Genomic DNA, 22,430 nt, shown 5'->3' with positions numbered 1-22,430 from the left:
ATCGGCCAGCGTGTTCGGTCCCCGAAAATTTTTTTTCACGTCCTCCAGGAATCTTGCTGCAGTGAAGGCAATGACTAAAGATAGGCTCTTGGATGCACTTCTCGCACGCTCGATGAGCCACGCAGAAATTAAGAACGTGAATGCTTGTCTTTTGCATGCATTAGAAATCGAAAAAGATGAAATTGCCTTTCTTCTAGTCATCTTCCTCCTTTTGTTCGGAATGGTATATTTTAATGTACATACATACATACATACATACATACATACATACATACGCACGCACGCACACACGCAGACAGACAGATATATATATATATATATATATATATATATATATATATATATATATATATATATATATATATATATATATATATATATATATATATCAGTATTTATTCAGATCGAAATTCATTTGTTTTTAACCTTCATTATCTTTAACTTTATTTATCCTTTTCAATAAGGAAATCTACTGCTGGGTAAGCCCGCAACCATTTAAATAAGACAACTGATAAGTAGCCAAAACTGTCACAAACAAGGAAGTTTTCTATAGCTTTATCAACTTTGCCGAGGGTGAGATAATATATTACAACATTTAAACGCTGTTACCACTCTTAGACATAACGCCGATTCTTTGTGAAGGCAAAATGTTTAATAGCTTCAAAGTTTTTGCATGCATCCTTAAGGTAGCAAGTAAGTACTGACCTTTACTAACGTTATCAACATTTTATATTTAAGGGTGGGCATATATATATATATATATATATAATGTATTTACGGCTTTGTTGATGTTGTTGTTCCTTAAACCTATGATAAGGTGCTAAAAATCGATCATTATTAATTAAATATGAAAATATCCAGAGGTCACCCCTTCTCTCTCTCTCTCTCTCTCTCTCTCTGTGTGATGACCATCGTATTAAGATAATGACGAAAATCCATGAACAGACGATAATAGAGGATTTTCGCTTGTGTAATAACCACAACGCATCTGGACTTATGAAGAATGATGGTAAATGTTAAGTCAAACGGACCAAAGGGAGAGAGACAGAGACAGAGACGGAGAGACAGAGAGAGAGAACAAAAATTGATGGTCGGTAGTAATGTTAATTAAAGCAGAATAATGTCTTAGATCAACTTTAAATATATTTTTAAAAAATTTAAGTACCTCTTGTTGGTTCGTCCTTTCGCTTAGATTATATTTCATATTAATCGTCCTTGCGCATGTGCGTCAATGCATTGATGAGCGTTCAGTATTCAAGAATCAATGTGTCTGTAGGCCTAGTACTCTACTTTCTTCATTAAAACCATCTTTCATGTATAAATCATAAGTGTAACTTATATTGATTTAATCAACGTGAATAAAAATAGAACCTCAAAAATGAAAACAATTAAATTATCAATATGTAAAGATGATTGTGAATAGACATTAAAAGACAGAACTACATTTTGTAGCGGAGACACTCAGCAGAGATGTCAGTTCATTCACCCAGTCAATCCACAGTTGCCTCTCGTTAGTTTAACTACGTTCAAATGATAAAATATATGTATTTGTATGTGATACAGATAACATATATGTATAGTATGTATGCTGCATCAATGATATACCACTCGTTGTATCAATTTTTCATTAAAAGGAAACTCGGCAAATCTCGTTTCCGTTTAATGAAACATGTATACATCTCGTGATATATCACTGATACAGAGTAGTTACTTTATATACATACAAGCATGCATGCATGCATGTATACATACATACATACATACGCACGCATGCACACACGCAGACAGACATATATATATATATATATATATATATATATATATATATATATATATATATATATATATATATATATATATATATATCAGTATTTCTTCAGATCGAGATTTATTTGTTTTTAACCTTCATTATCTTTATCTTTATTTATCCTTTTCAATAAGGAAATCTACTGCTGGGTAAGCCCGCATCCATTTACATATGACAACTGATAAGCAGCCAAAACTGTCACAAACAAGGAAGTTTTCTATAGCTTTATCATCTTTGCCGAGGGTGAGATAATATATTACATCATTTAAACGCTGTTACCACTGTTAGACATAACGCAGATTCTTTGTGAAGGCAAAATGTTTAATAGCTTCAAAGTTTTTGCATGCATCCTTAATGTAGCAAGAAAGTACTGACCTTTACTAACGTTATCAACATTTTATATTGAAGCAGTGGGCATATATATATATATATATATATATATATATATATATATATATATATATATATATATATATATAATGTATTTAAGGCTTTGTTGATGTTGTTGTTCCTTAAACCTATGATAAGATTCTAAAAATCGATCATTAATAATTAAATATGAAAATATCCAGAGGTCACCCCCTTCTCTCTCTCTCTCTCTCTGTGATGACCATCGTATTAAGATAATGACGAAAATCCATGAACAGACGATAATAGAGGATTTTCGCTTGTGTAATAACCACAACACATCTGGACTTATGAAGAATGGTGGTAAATGTTAAGTCAAACCGACCAAAGAGAGAGAGAGAGAGAGAGACAGAGACGGAGAAACAGAGAGAGATAAAAAAAAATTGATGGTCGGTAGTAATGTTAATTAAAGCAGAATAATGTCTTAGATCAACTTTAAATATATTTTTAAAAAATTTAAGTACCTCTTGTTGGTTCGTCGTTTCGCTTAGGTTATATTTCACGTTAATTGTCCTTGCGCATGTGTGTCAATGCATTGATGAGCGTTCAGTATTCAAGAATCAATGTGTCTGTAGGCCTAGTACTCTACTTTCTTCATTAAAACCATCTTTCATGTATAAATCATAAGTGTAACTTATATTGATTTAATCAACGTGAATAAAAATAGAACCTCAAAAATGAAAACAATTAAATTATCTATATGTAAAGATGATTGTGAATAGACATTAAAAGACGGAACTACATGTTGTAGAAGACACACTCGGCAGAGATGTCAGTTCATTCACCCAGTCAATCCACAGTTGCCTCTCGTCAGTCTAACTACGTTCAAATGATAAAATATATGTATTTGTATGTGATATAGATAACATATATGTATAGTATGTACGCTGCATCAATAACACACACACACACACACACACATGCATACATACATACATACATACATACATACATACATACATATGAAAGAAAAAAGTTTTGAAAAGAAACATTCTACTTGCCAGAGCTGCAACGAAAAACCAGGAAAGATGACTACGTCTACAATATCAAAAAAAAAAAGGAACAGACAAAGTGGGACAAAGTTTTATCAAACCCGTGAAATTAAATTGGAAATGATATCCGCCAAATTTTGAGTTTTGGCTTGCAATGTCGCAACTAATCGCATATATAGAGGAGAAGAATATTCGCGAAAAGGTTGTTAATCCTATTGCTATCCTCGCCAGTATCATCACAATAGGAGTCTGAGTTCGAGCAGTATAAGCAACAGTGGGTGTTTGTTGTGGAATGTATCCCTAAAAGTCGTTCTTATATGTCAGATCGTCGTCGTCAGTTGAGTTGTTGCAGCTGTTATTAGAAACTTGCCTTTTCTAAATAAGTTTTGAATATTCATACTGGTTTCGGCGTAGAAATCCGATACGAACAAGTACAAGAACATTTGAACAGAAAATCCCAACTTTTACGCAAACGGACATCGGCAAGCAAACGCCAAACAAAATGTATTCTATCTGGTTGATACCAACAGTACATACAGCATTTCCTACAACGAGTATACGGACGTTTGCTGCTGCTTTAGGGATTAATTTTCAAGTCAGACCAATGTAGTATCGAGGGACAAAATTTTCCTGTAATATTGGGAAAACTGGGTTGGATCTTCCGATCCAGAACTCTGGGAATGTGATCTTGTTTGCAGAATCAGACCTTAGCCAGGGAGTAGCGATTCTAGGACACTTAATATGTGAATAGACGAACAATAACTGGAATTATATTAGAAAGCATCCAAATCAGCCGTCAAAAATGAAAAACGTGTGAAATAAAGAGAAGAAAAAAAACACTCCTTTCATCATCATCTGAACAAGATAAGGGTATACTTTGCTGAACACCCTCCAAATATGATACAACCCTGAGGGGAAAACATTGTTATGGAAACCACGCTGATCATCCTAGTCCATTAAAGCATGGCACAATCTTTGGTAATGAGAGAAAAATAGTATTTAGAGTCTTATCTTATCTGCATCAATGTTTGAGCCTCGTAGGAGAAAAAAAAATCTTCAATAAGTGGAATAAAGTCTTAATTTCCTCATTAAATGGCACAGAGACTAAATGTATCAAAGCTCTCCTCCATAGAGCAAGCATCCTCGCGTGCTTTCCTTCTCAACCAGTTTAGAGAAAGAAGAAAACTTCTATAAATTATTTCCTATAATTACCTGATAAGTATGTTGGTCTAAAATATTAACTAACTGGGAACTTTATTATATTGCCACAATAAATTCACACAAGTCGTCTTGGAATCCAGCAACCTGCATCAAAGATGAAATCCGCCACCGAATGCCCCCGAACGTTAGAGTCTACGTGATTAACACAGACGACACTGGGTTATATACTTCATTCCTAACAACACGGTTGAATATTTTGATCCACATGGAATGATGGGTCTCAAGCACCATATTACGGACTTGCCTACATTCCTAACAACAGCATAGTGGAATACTTTGAGTGGCACGGAATATCACCCATCGAAAACGATATTGCAGACTTTGCAAAGAAAAAATGTTTCCACCCATTTCAAAAACGTCATATTACCAGGATCATATTCAATCAAATGTTGAGAATATTGTGGGGTTTTTTTTCATTCATGCCCAATGCCTTAAATTTTCCTTACAAACACTTAGTAACTTGTTTAGGACACCTTTTCGCTAGAAACGATTACAAAAATGTTTGATTTTGTAATCACCTCGTCTATTTAATTTATGTAGGTCGAAGACGCTGTTTAAATTGATGGCAAGGAGAAACCGTGGTGGAATATTGGAACCCACGTCTCTCTCACCAGCATTTTTCATTCAATACAACATATATAAAAGTTAGACACTGTATATGAAGAGGAGGGGCTGTCCTAATATACCCCACTCTCTTTCCGTAACAATAACATTCAGTCAAGCAACACTTAAATATTACGTCATATTTATAACTTTTTAACACATAATTTATATGTTCGGTGTTGAATTCCTCTACATGCATAAAAAATAGCACAGTATTTGCTAATTTCACTGTGAGTTTTGTCTGTCATTACACGAATATTCGCCTTTCAATTTACCTTGTTTAAATTCCCACCAAAGGTTATTGCGATCCATGTTAAATTCCAAAACGATTTCACATGCTAAACCTAAAGTTACATTCCCATATATTCCCATGTATCCTTTCCTAACATGGATTTGCATGAGGGACCCATATCAACCCTAATATTCCGTAGGGTCTAATAATAGCTAATTCGTGTTTATTTCTTAGCATGATAACCCCAAACCAAAAGGGCTTTCAATAATTTGGTTTTGCTTCAATAAATACTATCATTTATGATATCGTCCTGTTCTGCATGCATTATAAACTCTCTCTCTCTCTCTCTCTCTCTCTCTGCTTGATGTGTCGTGGCTGAATTCAAATTGTCTGCATTGTTCTCTTCGGTCTTTAATTTGCACCACATTTTTGAGTAATTGCAAGCTCTAATTGCGGTGACTGGATTGAGGACCCAGCTTCTGGACACTGCTACCTGATCGTTAAAGAAAGAAGCGTGTGGCATCAGGCACGCACCCATTGCTTGGATGGTGGTGGTGACTTAGTGTCCATTGAATGGCCGGAGGAACAATATTTCTTGTCAGGTAAGTATTTGCAATTGTGCACTCATATAACATACATTTTCTTCGTACCTGAATCATACGCACTGCATGACATCATGATATATCATCTATGTTTTTATGACAACATAGCTAAATATTACATTCTGACATTGGTCATGGTCATGGAAACCTCGCAACAATCACCTCATGAGGTAGGCTATACTTACAATTCACGTTACTGAATGATTAATGCAATTATTTAAGCAATGTGTACAGCCTATAGACATCTTTATTTAAAATCATAATGCTAAACCAATATTGTTTCAGCAAGAATTGTTTTTACTACTAGGTGAGAAGTAACATGTATAATTATCAAAAAGAAAATTACCGTTTTGGTATTGTATCGTTTTGTAAATGAAGGCCTATTACAGGTGCAATACGCCAGATATCTTCCTCACGCGATGGACTTTGGATAGGTGCTAAGGATTTGCATTATTCGACTCCGACTTGGGTGAATGGAAATATAATGACGTACACAAACTGGGAAAAAGGTAATTTAAATAGTTTTCGTTAACAAGTCGAATTATTCCTTAATAGATTCATTGATTTATTAAGTCATACATACTCTTGAAAGACTAGAACGATACCCATTCATAATGGGATACCTTTATCTAGCATGGCCTGAAAATACCAATAATTTCCTCGATGGAACGGTGCTATTATCCTTGATCTGGTCATTTACAATAGTCCACAGTTTATTTAGAATACATAGTCTAGACATTTCTTTAAAGTTGCTAATTTCATGAAACGTTTGCAATATCTTATGCTGAATACCTTTCATTTACCTTTCATTAATTTAGACGAGCCAAATAATAAAAAAAATAACGAACAGTGTGCAGAAGCGATCCCTTCCTGGGATTCACGGTGGAACGATGCTAATTGTGATTCTATTGAAGGAGGATATATTTGCGAGAAATTTAGTAAGTTTTAACGTTTCTTACAACAAGATATATCTGCCAAGATGAAACTTGCATTATCTTAAAGAATAAAAAGGATGGTCTACGTTCTTACTCATATCAACTTTATATCCACCCATGTACCTAAATCAACGAATATTTAACAATGCTCAAGTATTTGTTATCTCTCTGTCTCTGTCTCTCTCTCTCTCTCTCCTTCTCTCTCTCTCTCTCTCTCTCTCTCTCTATATATATATATATATATATATATATATATATATATATATATATGTGTGTGTGTGTGTGTGTGTGTGTGTGTGTAGACAGACAGACAGGCAGAGGATTACAAATATATACAAAACAGAAAGTGCTATCAATGGATTCTACAAGGAAATGCTTGATGATACGAGAGTTTTTAGAAAAACGAATACATAGCAATACCATGCAGATTAGAAAATTTAGCTCGTATTCAACATTATTTGTATTTATAAAAATTATAGCTATATTAACAAGCACTTTCCTGTACAATCCAGGGACAGCCCTTGCCGTTTTGTTTCATGTATATTTGTAATCCTCTATAAGTATTTCAAGATACCTTGATTTCAGCATTAGGAGTCAGGAATGACTGTGTACAGATGATAATTAATTGTTATATCGACATGTCGGTGTTTCTGCCACGCAAGGTGCCTATACCGCCGACACTCTTACACAATTTTTCCTACTCCCGCCTCAGCCATAAGATTAAAGACTGTAGACCCTGTAGTATACATTTATCCATTATGTAATCAATGAGAATGCGCAATTAATAAATGCCTAAAATGGACAATCGATGTCCAAAAATTATTCTTACAGATCACCGCTTGTTTTGATTGATATAGTAATGCAACCGTTAATCGTAATGTCATAGAATGATGATAATTACCCCAAGCAAATCGACGATTGTTGCCTTAAAAAGTACATGATAAAAAGGAAACATGTTTGTCGTTTTACGGAGACATTTCACTTGAGAAATGGAAACATTATGTGGTGTCACTTCTGTGACAATTTAGTCGTTTAACTTCACTCGTGAAATATCTCCTTATATATAACCTTTTTATTATATACTCATTGCGTTTTCCTACCTAAGGCTTAATAATATAGGAATACACTGCAAGAAACAAAGTAATTGAATTTATCCTGTATTTCAAAATAAAATCAGTAACAATATTAATGCGCACTTAGCCCCGCCCATCGACCCTTGAAGATCGTTGTGCTTGGGATTAGTTTAAAAAGTCTCGATTTGGTCTACTTAAACTTGAAATCTATAATTATATTTTGAATGAATGCGCACTCAAAAAAAATCTTTTTGCAGTTGCTCTGAAATGGATGGATTTTGTTTTCCTGTTGCTCCAATTCAATTCTGCTTTTCTGCTTGTGATAGACTCGATTGGTTGGGTCAATTCAATGCAGTCAAGATAATGTGATTTCAGTTGGAAATGTAGTCGAAATTGTAGAAAAGTTTGGTGTGTATCGGATTTTCCATGACATGGGTGATGTCATTCGGATTTAGACAACTAGCTAAAAAGGAACATTTTGAGGAAATGCAAATGCATAAATGTAAGTATATTTACTACCATTTTTATTACGAGCTAAAGAAGACATATATTTATGCCCTGTCACTTGCATGCTCGCTGTTGGAGGGACCCCAACTAGTACCTGTATCATACAGTGCATGTCTTCTACCGCTAGTCTAACACTGTATCAGAATAGTTAAACGGGTAAATTGCACAGCAGCTTTTGTGTGTCGGTCCATTTAGCAAGCGAAAATAATACTTGGCTTATTGCCTCAGAGTTTCATAGTTTCCTGCCAAACCTTCAGCTTCATTTTTTTCTCAAATTTTGTGTTTTGACTGACTAATAAACTGGTGCGTCTCTGATAGATACGCGATAGCCCTTGGCATCAATATGTTATTTGTATATACGCTAGAGAGTACTGGTCTTATTCTAAACCATTCCCTTTATGAAAAGTTACGAACATTTCTCCAAAATAACTGTTTAAATGATCATAATGGTATTGTTTCAACACTGCGTCTCGCAATTTAGTAGTGAATATCGTGAATATCGAGTTAATTCATTTGCTTGTTTGAAAGTTTCGTTTGTGACTCAGTGAACTCTTCCACATCGTTCACTTTATCATCTTTACTTTCAAATAGACTTAACAGCTTCTCTATTTCATCCGCAAACAAATCTAATAAACTAAAATCTAAAGCTTCTACTACATGAGAGTACATGATTTGCTACAGATTAGTTCCTAATTTACTATACTATTTTTTTGACGCGCATGTCGTGCAGAATGAAGGCGTTCAATATTGTAAAACACTGCACGACTCTGACAATGTAAACTTAACAGAGAAAAATGAGTACATTATATATATATATATATATATATATATATATATATATATATATATATATATATATATATATATATATATACCAAACATATATCGATAAAGAATATGCCCCAACTATGTATGAATTTCTTTTTACATATTAATAAATAAATCAGATAGCCAGTTCAAAATGTGATCTTTATAAATGTCGGGTATTTACGTAAGATTCTCACAATTAATTAATGTTAACATTAACTACCTTGCATTTATGAAGAGAAAATTTAAAACGTTGTATGGGTTTTCGTTCACTGGCTGAAAATGGAAAAACGTTAAACTGGATCTGAGCCAAAACTATATATGAGAAACAATAAGATACTTACATGAGATCTACCGGTATTATATCCCTACATACAGATCGGTAACAATTGTACGTAATACTGCATAGATTCCAAACGAAATCAAGAATGTTTACCTACTAAAATGTGACAATTCTTGTCGCGTTCACTGTTGACCTTAAAACTCCTCTAGATGCAGTTTACGTAAGCAACAACTATAATTAAAAAATAGTAAGGTTAAAAATGCCGAATGTGGAGTGTTCAATTCGAAATATCCTTTTGTTTTCTGCACTGACATTCAACAGCGAACTGCAATGGTATAATTATCATGCGTTAAAAATGGAATATCATCTTGATTATTTTGATTAAAATCATGCATCTTATTGTGTACAATAAAAAAGACACTATTCACCAATTTACAGCCCCATGCAATGCCTTGAGACCACGTTCCTTAAGATGTCAAAACGGAGGAACTTGTCACAACGCAGGTCCAACATCCTATAAATGTGAATGCCCACCCAATTTTACAGGTGGTGACTGTGAATTAGGTAAGCAGTATTCACGATGTAGACATTTAGACTATAAACTGTTGTCGTAAAGAACGTTTGTAAGATTCTATATAATTATGTTACAATTGTGACTCTGTTTGATGCCCTTGTGGTAGAGCAAAATATTGTTACTCATTGTAGTAAGAAAAATAATTCAGGCCTCAGAATTAGTTAGTTTCTCCTTAGAATAAGTACCACCGCATATACATTGGTATTAAGATTAGCTTATATAGGAGAAGTAACATTTATTAGTACTTCAGACTGGCATCTCAATAGAAGACAGAACTCTTCATTTAGCCACACGTTAAAAACATTGTCGAAGCTAGTTTTGGCCGATATTGAGCATTTTCTTCTATTTTTTAGATTTCAACGAATGTCAGTTAAATCCCTGCCAACAAGGGGGTTCTTGCAACAACACGATTGGTGATTATAATTGTCATTGTCCAAGCAGATATACTGGAAAAGACTGCCATCTAGGTACATTAGTTCAATCATAAAATCATGCCTGACAGTGCAGCATATTACCAATAAACTTTCACCAGTATAAAAACAAGTAACATTATTAACTTTAAATATTCAATACCACCGATTGTCTTTGTAGAAGAAAAAGATAGATAGATAGATAGATAGATAGATAGATAGATAGATAGATAGATGGATGGATGGATGGATGAATGGATATGGATGGATGGATGGACGGACGGATGGACGGACAGATAGATAGATAGATATAGATGGATGGATGGATAGATAGATAGATATAATATTATGCATCAATATTTATTCTTATATGCAAATATGATAATTAACATATAAGCACGCGGAGATTTATATATTTTTTTAAGATATTAATTTTTTCTTCAGATGTTTTTAGAAATTATTTTAATGCCGTGTAGAAAAATGCAATTATTGCACAATAATGTTGTCTGCAATAGATGTTTTGATTAGACATTCAGATATATTAATTGATAACTCCACGAAACGAGTAGGTAAGTGAATCGATATCAGGATTTGTCTTGACATCAATGCAATCAAATCGGTATATATTTGTGGTCTCTCTGATTCTACATTTTCTTCCTGCAAACAAACAGTTCTACAGTGAGTCTTTAATCAAGCAATTTATTTGTCAATCTAACAGAAACAGTATCGAGTACGCGATACATCTCGCGTTGGTCTTTGCAGAATCATATTAGCATATTTTAATGATTCTACAAGGACGCACACGAGGTGTATCACTTTTCTCCAAAAAAAATCTTTCTTTGCCAATAGTCCAAGAAAATGTTTCTACAATTTGCATATCATTCAGTTGCCATATAATACAATCTCTCGCAGTATTATGCAGATTCTCCAGTTTGAAATCTTTGCAAATTCGATACAATTTATCGCACGATTATGCAATTGTGCTGTTGACAAAAAAAGCCGTGGGATTGGACAATTGAGGATCTTCTGGACATGTCTGGAGATTATTTTTAAATGCAAGTGCATGCATATTTTAATGGGAGCAGTTTCACTGCCACGCAGAGCACGCATATACGTTCCACTATTACTGGCCACACTTGTCATTATGCTAGCATCAATGAGGTCCACATTATTATTCTTCCGCTGAGGATTTAGCAAAGTAATCGTAACTATCCACGATTTCGTGACCAATGTCTAGTTTCTGATTTTTTCCAATTATTTTATCTTTCCCAATGTGAAGAATTTGATTCAGGACCGGACTGCAATTTAGGTATCAGCTAATTGAATCCATCAGTATAATTGCGTCAATAACGAGCTCTGCAATACCTTGCGTGAATCACAGCCATATCAATTATTTACGGTTACGCGATTAAAACATAGAGGGTATCAATAATCGATTATCACAAGGAAATTTATCAATATCAACAACACATTCAGACCATCATGGAAGTTTTCTTACGCCGATAATGCCATGAATCTGTACGCGATCAGTAATGTGAAATAATTTTGCACAGCAATATTTATCCGCTTTTGGAGATATTCTTCGAAAATAACTTCAGCGATCTCGACACAAATTTAAAAACATTTTCGTCTGGGGGCACTGCCAACAATATGCGCCGAATTCACCTCGTGGATGTGCTCGAACGAATTCAATTAAATCAGCCCCATTAAGGTCATCACTAGCGTTGAACATTCAGGAGCTGTTAATCTACCCTGACACGTGCATGGCTTAATATTATCGTCGTCCACTGTTTAGACTGGCGGTCCTGCGATTGTGTCATCTATATCATCGTATAGGAATTGTTATTTCATCGATGTCAGTGTGCTTGTGGAGTTTTGTACCGATTTTAGATCGGACACACTTCACACAACTGTGTAATGTCCATGTGTGAGTCTTTTTTTTTTTTTTTTTTTTTTGTTTTCTTGGTCCAGTTGAGCTTTATCATCGCTGCTCGTCGCAATCTGAGAGATACCGTGGCAGCAGTAGTCGATACTGGCATCTCATCAATTGCAGGTGCGGCCATGTATGCTTATTTTAACCACACTTATTTTAGCGGGATGTCAGTGTTCTGACTACAGGATGTGGTGGAAATTTATTTGGAAATGAGCTCATCATTTACACCAGCGGGATCAATCAATTCGATCTCACTATATAAATAGACACTGATCACATAGAAAGTGGTGTTGACACAGGCATATATCCCAGTACCATAACGGTATCATTCAAACAAGTACTGTTACGTATGCAGATTCAGAAACACAGGCAAATATTCCTGCGGCATCGAGATAGGTTCGAATACCAGTACGACCAGATTCTGCAATAATTGAAACTCAAGTGACAATTACAAATGTCAATTCAGCCACGGAGGCATTATTCCTGTGGCATCAGGCTCGGCTCAAATGCAAGTACACACAGATACTGAATATCATCACACACACACGTGTGCAAGCATAAATGATCAGGAAGATCGCGATAACAGAAATTCATACTATGCCAGAAACTAGCGTTTCTAATGATACGATGGATACATCTACCGACATGGATAAGAAGAAGGATGTACTTGGTGATATGGTTACATGGAGTCCTGGCACGTATGGAGCAAGTCAAGTTGAACTTCTCAGTCACGACCTTGTCATCGATATACTTACCTCTGATATTAATTGTATGTGGAGGCGGCACAATATCCGATAATATTAGTGTTGCCGAAACTATTGCAAAATAATAGCTCCACACCTGCCCTAGAAAGAAAGATATCTACGGTCAATACGACATAAAATCTGGAGAGCGATACATGGCAGGATCCTTGCAGAAATACTATGCAATTCTAACATAATTTGACAAAAACGCAAGATAGTACATTTTCTCTTGAGTTTTGTTACACAATTGAAAATTTCTGCAATTTTCAACTTTAAAGAAATATATGTAGTACGATTGAATAAGACCGTCGAAGATAACAAACTGATGATGAATTGATTATGCAAGAACATCCGTCGCAAAAGGCCAAGACATAAGTTGCAATAACATCTGCGGAGGAACAACCACAACTGTCACAAGATTCCGCTCAAGCTTCGAAAGAACACGATAAGGAAGTGACACGCTCAATCATTATGCATGTACGCAGAGAACAATTCGAACTGATGAATTTTCTGTGTAATTATTACGGGTTTACTGATGTAGTCGCAAACGATCGATACCTGAAGACATTTGCTAAGAATTTTCGTAACGGCAACAAAAAACAACGTCTTAGACAGTGACGATGGTGGACGGTCCGCTGAGGTATTTTGACCAAAGATGGATGTATCAACATAGGAACTGAGAACATTTTACTAAAGAGACTAACAGAACATGATATACTTGAACTTCTTTTCGATATATTTCCCCCAGAGCGTCAGAGCAACAGAAGAACACACCATAGTGAAAGAAAAAAGGCTCTGAAAAGCAGAACACGGAAGCAGGTTCCTTTATAAGTTACCATATCAGTGGTTTTAAGTGTTGATGTGCGCGCGGCCTCTGGGAGCGTTCATTTGGCAGCACGTCCAAGCGCAGTAATCAGATTGCTCGACCCCGTGGCCGTCGAAGTTGTCTTTGAACCATTGATTGCAGGAGAAATTGAGGATCAGTATGACTCTTCCAGGACACTAAGTACACGTCGAGGGGAGTTGTAGTTCGATCTTCTTGCGGAATGAAAACAGCTAATATCACCAGAGCTTGGAACAGAACATATATATATATATATATATATATATATATATATATATATATATATATATATATATATATATATATATATATATATATATATATATATATATATATATATATATATATATATATATATATATATATATATATGTGTGTGTGTGTGTGTGTGTGTGTGTGTGTGTGCGTGCGTGTGTGTGTGTGTGTGTGTGTGTGTGTGTGTGTGATCACTCGTATCCGACCATCTGTGTGTTTGACTCGCCAAGTAGATGACTGGGAATGGACCACGTTTATCCTGCACTGGATTTGGATACCAATCAACATCATTGATGTGACCATTGGCGATAGTTTTCCACAAGTGTGTGTGGATTCTCTTAGAATCAAATGGTCGAAAGAACATGGCATCCAGTAATCGCGCAGCACACATCATATTTCATTTAATACAGAAAGATCATAAGGCGGTAGAGCGATTTCCGATAGAAAGAATATTCTAACACAAGATTGGCGGCAATTACTCTTTCGTGTGCTCCAGTCGGTGATGAGTAAATATTGTTAGCGGAAAATTCGATAGCATCATTAGTCCACGGATAAACTCCCATTGACAAATTGCGATACTGATTGGTGACATCGAACATTTATTGGTCGTGAATGATCGATCTGGCGCACAATACAAAGTTAATGTAGAAAGTTCCGCCGCCATTGTGTTTCATCGTTCTGATACAGATGTGGCAATTTCTTGTTCTCTTCGCATATTCATCGAGTGAGTAAGTTGATTAGCAGTGGCGTTTCTGGCACGCGATATAGTATCCGTGAGAATTCTAGGCACGTCCAGAGAGGTACGAGTGCCAAGATCTAATTTAGCCGCTATTGTAGCGTTTGCTATCGCGACGATTAACTCCGGATAATTTAGTTTATCTGTGTTGAGTCGTTATTGTACTGATAATTATGTTCAACTTGACACGCTCTGCGTTACAACTGGCAACACTGTTCAACTGTAAATCTTTCAATGATAATTCGTGCGAATGTATGGAAACTATTCTTGACGACGCCAGGAGGTCACTGTGAGATTTTTCAATGACAAGCGAAGATATCATTTTGACCTCATTGGCAATAAATTTCTTTGTGCAAGTTCACGGCCACCACATATATGGGTAGTAAAACTGCCACGATATAGCTGCCTCATTTAAGTGTGACACTTGTACATAAACATGTATGCGGATGTCCATGGATACGAAAAGGCTTACGCAACAGAATTGTTGGTGGTGACACAACGCGAGGGCTAGTAAACGTCGGTGCTCAATTTATCACCAAGATGGCGACATTGGTTGCAGAGGCCGATTGCGCGACATAGTCATATACAGATTAATAAAAAGCCGAGCGAGTTGTTGTGACCAAACCAATAAATGATGACGCTTTTCCTGTGCCTATCTTGCGACTATGTTTTCTTGTCACGGTCAGGCATATAATTATTTCTGATAAAAATGAAGCAGAAACAAGTTATCATTTTCCTCAACCTCATGATCACAGTCATTTGAATCATCTCATGCAATGGTGCACCTTCATTTAAACATGCACCATTCTGATAAACACACACATACTTGCACTGCTGAGAAATGACGCCGTCACCAAGTGACTCGGTAGCCTCTTTCTTGCAGAGGTGTACTGCTTAGTAGTGATGTGGATTCATTTTCTATATGCCTCTGTTATTCGATTGGACAGTCCCAAGGCAATTTCGTGGTTATTTTGTTTTGTCTTGCTGGGATAAACGAGTTGATGTTGCTGGGTGATATTTAACATGGACACATTCTAATCATACGCATCGCTGGGATCGTCGCAACTGGTATCGTTTATGGAATCACAACACTTCCGCAATAACATCCGAAACACATTATTGATTGTCAGTGATGCGTCGATCCGATCTCAGTCAATGAAATTGTGACATGCATGCTAGTGCGAAATTTATGATAAATGCCGCTGCTTCGCGCGAATTCATCGTTAGGCAGTTCTCCATTTGACAACATCGCAGAAGTCTTTTTTAACGTCTGCGACTGTGTGTTCTTTGCCATTACCTAACACGTATTTGACCTATCTCCTAGTCGCACATTGCAATACTTTCTTCGCAATTACATTAGGCACAGCACACTACGTAAGTGATTCCATTTGTTGTGTTTCTGCACACGTTTCTCATACTCGTTCGACAATGCATTTTCGATCTTACGTGGCGGTGAGAAAATCGCGGAGTTTTTGCATGTCAAACTCGCTGGCAAATTATCTGTTAAGAAAATTACAAAAACACTTAGACTGCACGATTTTAAGCTTAGATATTATCACGCAGATTCACGCCAAAGATAACGCGAGCGTGAATTCTGTGATACGGACTAAGTATACAATGTCATCGATATCGTCGTGTAATACGACCTTCAAAGCAGCTGTTTCTATTAGATATCTGAGATTCACGCTCATGTATGTGTTTGTGAAAAGAAATAGGAGTAATACAATCGCGCTGTTCTTGATCGTGCACGATTTGAGGATGGTTAGTATTGACAATTATTAATACAGACACGCAGACATTAGAACGTGTGAAACTCGCTGACAAAAGAACGTTTTTGACCGCGATGGGCCTTTCCTGTATTAGTTCCACATATTTATCAGAAACTGAAATTATAGTTTCGGGCACACAGTTGCGCTACAAAATAATCACCCCATAGGGTGGATTGTGACGCATTCTTGTCGCATTGTTTCCCGAACATCGGGTTAACAACAATGACAAAGATCAACGTTTGTTAACCCCGCTTGCAAAAATGTTACACTCACGATATGGATCTAAACCCAAACATATTAAAAATAAATAATTTTCACGAGGTAATTATAAGATTACTAGTAGCCGTTTCTACCATTATCGCGCACTTGCTACACAGTCATAGATGGAGATTACAATCACCAATGAGCGACCTGTATAGCATGCTTCTGCGCACAGTTCGGTATTCCATTGGTAATCCAAATCGTGCATTAAAATCAATGCAGAGACATTGAGGCTTAGTGGCTACAACATGTCCAGAATATCACTGAATCACCAATCCCGTGGTTGTATCCTCCAACAACAGGCACACGTTCACTTTATCCTGCAATGAATTGCTTCGATCATTCCCATGGTGGTGTTGTAGATATGCATCTGACATCATAGAATATGCAGAGTACTGAGAGACATTGCATCATATAGCAGCTGTATGACATGAAAAGTGGCAACGAAAATCTCGAGAAAGTGATAGACCTTGTGTGGGCCCTTGCAGGATCGCTATAAATTACTAGCATGACTTTGCAAGAGACCTACACGAAATGTATCAATTACTCGATATTGCCTTCGTCGGATAGGTTAATGAAATGTTTGATTCTAAGATAATAATTGAACTGTTATTTTGCCGAAATAAATGTTGTATCAGTGAAATCATAAATCCACATCAATAGGATCGCGCAGATTTCAACACCAATTCCGATATTGATTTGCTTACCCCTCCACTCGTAGGTTTAGCCTTTTTTAATATATGATTGCAATATCTCTTTCAGAAAGTATATTTATGCAGTGGGTGTCTCAGAAAATATGAAACAAAATATGTTTTAACATAATAATTATATTATATGTACACACACATATATACACACACACATTATATGTACACACACAAACACACACACACACACACACACACATATATATATATATATATATATATATATATATATATATATATATATATATATATATATATTGTTGTTGTTGTTGTTGTGGGGTTTGACGCCATTTTTCAGCACACGATAGGCTATACATGGCGGCCAGTATTAATGGTGGAGGAAGAACCCGGGAAAACCCCAGAAAGAACCACCGACCCACGAGAAGCTACTGGCAAGCTTTCTCACATACCCACATTGGCTGAATCCGAGACTCGAACCCACGCAGACAGCGGTGAGATGGCAGTGATCCGTAACGGACAGCGCTTTAGACCACTCGGCCACTCGGGGCGCCATATATATATATATATATATATATATATATATATATATATATATATATATATATATATATATATATATATATATATCCAGGTTGGAACAAGAAGGAAAAAGTATTATACTGGATTATTATGTTATTGTTAGATTGATAAACTTTATCTCATACTAGGTTATGTGTACATTAACAATTTTTCGTGTTTCTTTGACCCAGAAAAATGCCAGATGAGTCGAGCGGATGTGGTATTTCTTATCGACTCCTCTCACAGTCAGGGTCCAGATCATTTTAAGACGCAGTTGGACTTTATTGCCGAATTTATTAAGTCAGTCTATATAGGCCCAGATTATGTACAGATCGGTGTAATAACTTTCTCTTTTAGGGCAAAGGTGGAGTTTGATCTGACGAGGTATTCTAATAAAGACTATTTGTTAAAGGCATTACAAAATATAAAATACAACGCTGGCTCGACCAATACAGATGCCGCTCTAAGACTGGCCCGAGAAGAAGTATTCACTCGGAGCAGACCTGGTGTCAAAAAGTTAGCCATTCTTCTGACAGATGGTATGTCATCAAACAAAGTGGACACAATGCACCAATCTGCCTTGTTGCGGAATTCTAATGTGACCATTGCTTGTGTAGGAATCGGTTCGGAGATCCTGCATGATGAACTTCTCACAATGACTGCTAACCTGAACAATGCCTTTACTGTGTCTACTTTTGATGGATTATACGGCATTCTCTCCAAGATCAGGCTGATTTCTTGTGAAGGTAGGACTGTTTTGTGTGTCTATATGTGTCTCCATGTGTTGGTTTCATTATCCTACCCTTATGTACTTTCAGTTTTGAATTTCTGATGTTCCATAATTATACTAGCACCAACTATGAAGAGATAAATAAAATATACACGTGGGTATTTACAAAGGAAAAGCGCAATAATTAAAGAACTCAATCGGTCATCGCGAAGACACATAAGCTGATGATGATTACAGTTAACTACTGAAAACAACGTTACATTATTGAACTTTTGATATTTAAGTCACATATTAAAGAAGAAAACTTTGCTTAAGCTGGTGAGTATCACGATATTTTGGTTTGAAAGGAAACTACGCCATATACCTTGTACATCTAATGAAGAAGTATGAATTTCCATGAAACACATTTAAATTCAAAATGTGCACAGATTACATCAGAATGTATTAAATCCTCTATCCGAGGGGAAATATAGGCAATATTTAGTCAGATTATCCCTGTCAAAATCGAGTTTCGTCTGCCTTCAACACTAAACAAAAAGAAAGAATTTATCAAAATAATTATGAACTCGGAGACAAAACGGGCCTCATAATCTTCAACATCGCTTGATAAATATGTCAGAAACAGGTTATTCAAATACCATTGAAGCTAATTTGCGAGTTTTGCTACCACAAATCTAATACTCCATTTAGAAAACAGCAAGAAATGTCCGAATCATGCCCAGAGATATTTTAATGCTATACGTGAATTCTTCATCACGTTAATTGATCAGCCACCTTCTCAATCTTGGGTTCCCCAATTAATTCGTGCCTAAGAATTATCATTTATTCTGATTGCAATTTAATTAATAATATCAATAAAGACCAATTTCCTATTTATGTGTTTCCGCATTTTATTTTTATAGCTTGTTCAGCGAAGGTTACTGATTTGTTGTACCTCCTAGATACTAGCGGTGGCCAATCCCTCCAGCAGTTTCAGGGGGCGATAGATGCCTTACAAAGCATCACATCCTTCATTGAAATAGGGAGCAATAAAGTAAGAGTCAGCCTCGTGACCTATGCATCAGAACCAAAGCTTATGTTCGATTTTAGGACATTCACATCTGAGAATGAAATTCGTCAAAAGATCCAGGTAATCGATCGTGACTCCCAATCAGTCGCTAATCTCACAAAGGCCCTTCATTATGTGAGACAAAATGGATTCATAGCTTCCCGCGGCGCAAGAAATGGTACTAGACAGGGGGTCGTTTTACTTACTAACGGTAAAAATATTGACACGGATGCTATGAAAGAAGTAAATCGTCTAAAGGAAAGCGGAAAATACATTGTTACCATAACATATGGAAAGGACATTGCACGAAATAAGCTTTTGAGCGTTGCTTCTGAGCCGTACATGTTTTTCCATTTAGGTGAGGAGCTATTTACATATGTCTCTGTCCTGAGCTCCATGAAGACTGTATTTGAGTATACTACGTGCAGTTTATAGATAAAGTATCGCAAGAGACACCAATGAAAGTCTGCATTGACATAATTCACAATTCACGACAGAACAGATTTTATCGTACGATGAGATCATTCTCATATCTGGATTATAAGTAGTGGTAACATTATATATACATATACATACATATATATATATATATATATATATATATATATATATATATATATATATATATATATATATATATATATATATATATATATATATTATAAATGAATTTATCTATCCTACCCGAAAACACGGATCTTGTTTTCTTACAATATATCCTTATATATCTGCTTCTTTAAATGTCTGTTTTCTATTTCCAGCAAGTGTAGCAACTCTTTTGTCATAATTTTAACATTGTCTGTATTGGCAAGAGCAATGGATTGATTGTAAATCTGAGTTCGTTCATGAAAGGTGCGGGAAACATGTCCAGATGATGCACATTCGATTAAAGACGGTCACCTCTTGAGTAAATTTATAGCATATTCAGATTGTATTATACATAAAGGGCTTGTTTTGCTTGTATCTGAATTGAGACCAATATAATTACCTTTTAATAAAACCTTTGTTAACCAATAACATTTTTAATTAATTGATTCCTTATTTGCGTTCAATAGTTTCGTATTTCACTCTCTTTTAAGCTTGATTTTTTTTAATCGTCCCTCTGTTTTTCAACTTGTTATTATTAGTTTATTTCTCCAACAAACGAGACAATTTTTAAAGGCTTTTCATAAGAGAAACTGGACAATTTAGTGTGCTTGTATTTAACGAAGGATAGCATACATCTAAAGAGTCATCAAAAAGAAAGTCCTTGAAAATGTACCAAAAAATGTAACGTCAATTATATATATATATATATATATATATATATATATATATATATATATATATATATATATATATATATATATATATATATATATATATATATATATATGGGATATTAAAAAACAAGGCAAACGCTGATAATTCTGTGCAGCTAGTTTTGCATTTACTGTATGATTCTTCAGGCACATAAGATGTTTCATTTACTATCAAAATAAAATACTACAAACATATCAACGAAGACCCGTCAATAGAAATTAAATCGAAAATTTCAACATGCATGAACGAGATCGCTAGAAACAATAATTCCGTATATGAGGAATTTTATACTTTCCCTCTTAACATAAGCACACCATAATTCTACAAATTACCCAAATCTCATAAAAATTCTGACAATAATTTATTTTTCAATTATCCAGGATGACCCATTATATCAGGTTGTAATTCATATACTGAATACCTATCCAAATGTATTAATAATGTTTTACAACCTTTAATGAAATCACTTCCTTCATGCATTAAAGATACTACTGATTTCATTAAAAAGTTGAAGTCTATTCCACAGCTATCTGATAACGCAATCCTGGCATCATTAGATGTAACATCACTATATACCAACATTCCGCATGCAGATGGTATTGAAGCGTGTAAATATGTTCTTGATAACAATCCTAATAATAGCACACTATCTAGTAAAGATATTTTTCCAACAATAAAACTTATCCTGGAAAATAACTATTTCTAATTTAATAATACAAATTAAATCCAAATAATGGATACGGCAATGGTATTACTATGGCTCCTTCATACGCTTCCCTTTCATGGGTAAATTAGAAAATGATTTTCTTCAAAACGAAATCTTTAACCCATCTGTTTGGTTTAGATTTTTAGATGACATCGTTATGATATGAATCATTCATCAGAACAACTGAAAAAAATCATTGATCGCCTAAATCATTTTCACCCGAATAATTGGATTCATAAGTTAGATCTTTTGTATCATAATGGCCTTAATACCATGGCACAATATAAAATTGTATAAAATATTATTTGTTAAAAATTGATATGTTGTATATCCTTCATAAAATATATAATGCCTGTTTGTCTCTATTTTAATATATATATATATATATATATATATATATATATATATATATATATATATATA

At 35.2% G+C, this 22,430-nt stretch overlaps 1 protein-coding gene across 2 annotated transcripts; it reads left to right on the top strand.

Annotated features, from left to right (window-relative positions):
• Positions 1–567: 567 nt before the first annotated feature.
• Positions 568–20,564, top strand: LOC149799340 (matrilin-1-like). Of its 2 annotated transcripts, XM_089958657.1 has the most exons (8): positions 568–693; positions 5,698–5,865; positions 6,255–6,374; positions 6,684–6,803; positions 9,909–10,034; positions 10,398–10,511; positions 18,413–18,967; positions 19,854–20,564. In XM_089958657.1, the coding sequence occupies exons 1-8, from the start codon at positions 648–650 to the stop codon at positions 20,432–20,434; spliced, it is 1,830 nt and encodes a 609-aa protein (XP_089814783.1). In that variant the 5' UTR covers positions 568–647; the 3' UTR covers positions 20,435–20,564. The 2 variants fall into 2 exon arrangements, with proteins under 2 accessions (XP_089814783.1, XP_089814784.1); XM_089958658.1 differs by lacking the exons at positions 6,255–6,374; positions 6,684–6,803.
• The last annotated feature ends 1,866 nt before the right edge of the window (positions 20,565–22,430 follow it).

This window comes from Sinohyriopsis cumingii, chromosome 5 (assembly GCF_028554795.1).
Source record: "Sinohyriopsis cumingii isolate HCF-2022 chromosome 5, ASM2855479v2, whole genome shotgun sequence".
Taxonomy (NCBI): domain Eukaryota; kingdom Metazoa; phylum Mollusca; class Bivalvia; order Unionida; family Unionidae; genus Sinohyriopsis; species Sinohyriopsis cumingii.
This window is presented reverse-complemented; position numbering and strand designations above follow the sequence as displayed.

Coding starts and splice junctions, on each gene's coding strand:
- LOC149799340 (XM_089958657.1), top strand. CDS start 648: ATGTTTAATAGCTTCAAAGTTTTTGCATGCATCCTTAAGGTAGCAA. Junction 694..5,697: donor ATGCATCCTTAAGGTAGCAA/GTAAGTACTGAC, acceptor CACATTTTTGAG/TAATTGCAAGCTCTAATTGC. Junction 6,375..6,683: donor GTACACAAACTGGGAAAAAG/GTAATTTAAATA, acceptor TCATTAATTTAG/ACGAGCCAAATAATAAAAAA.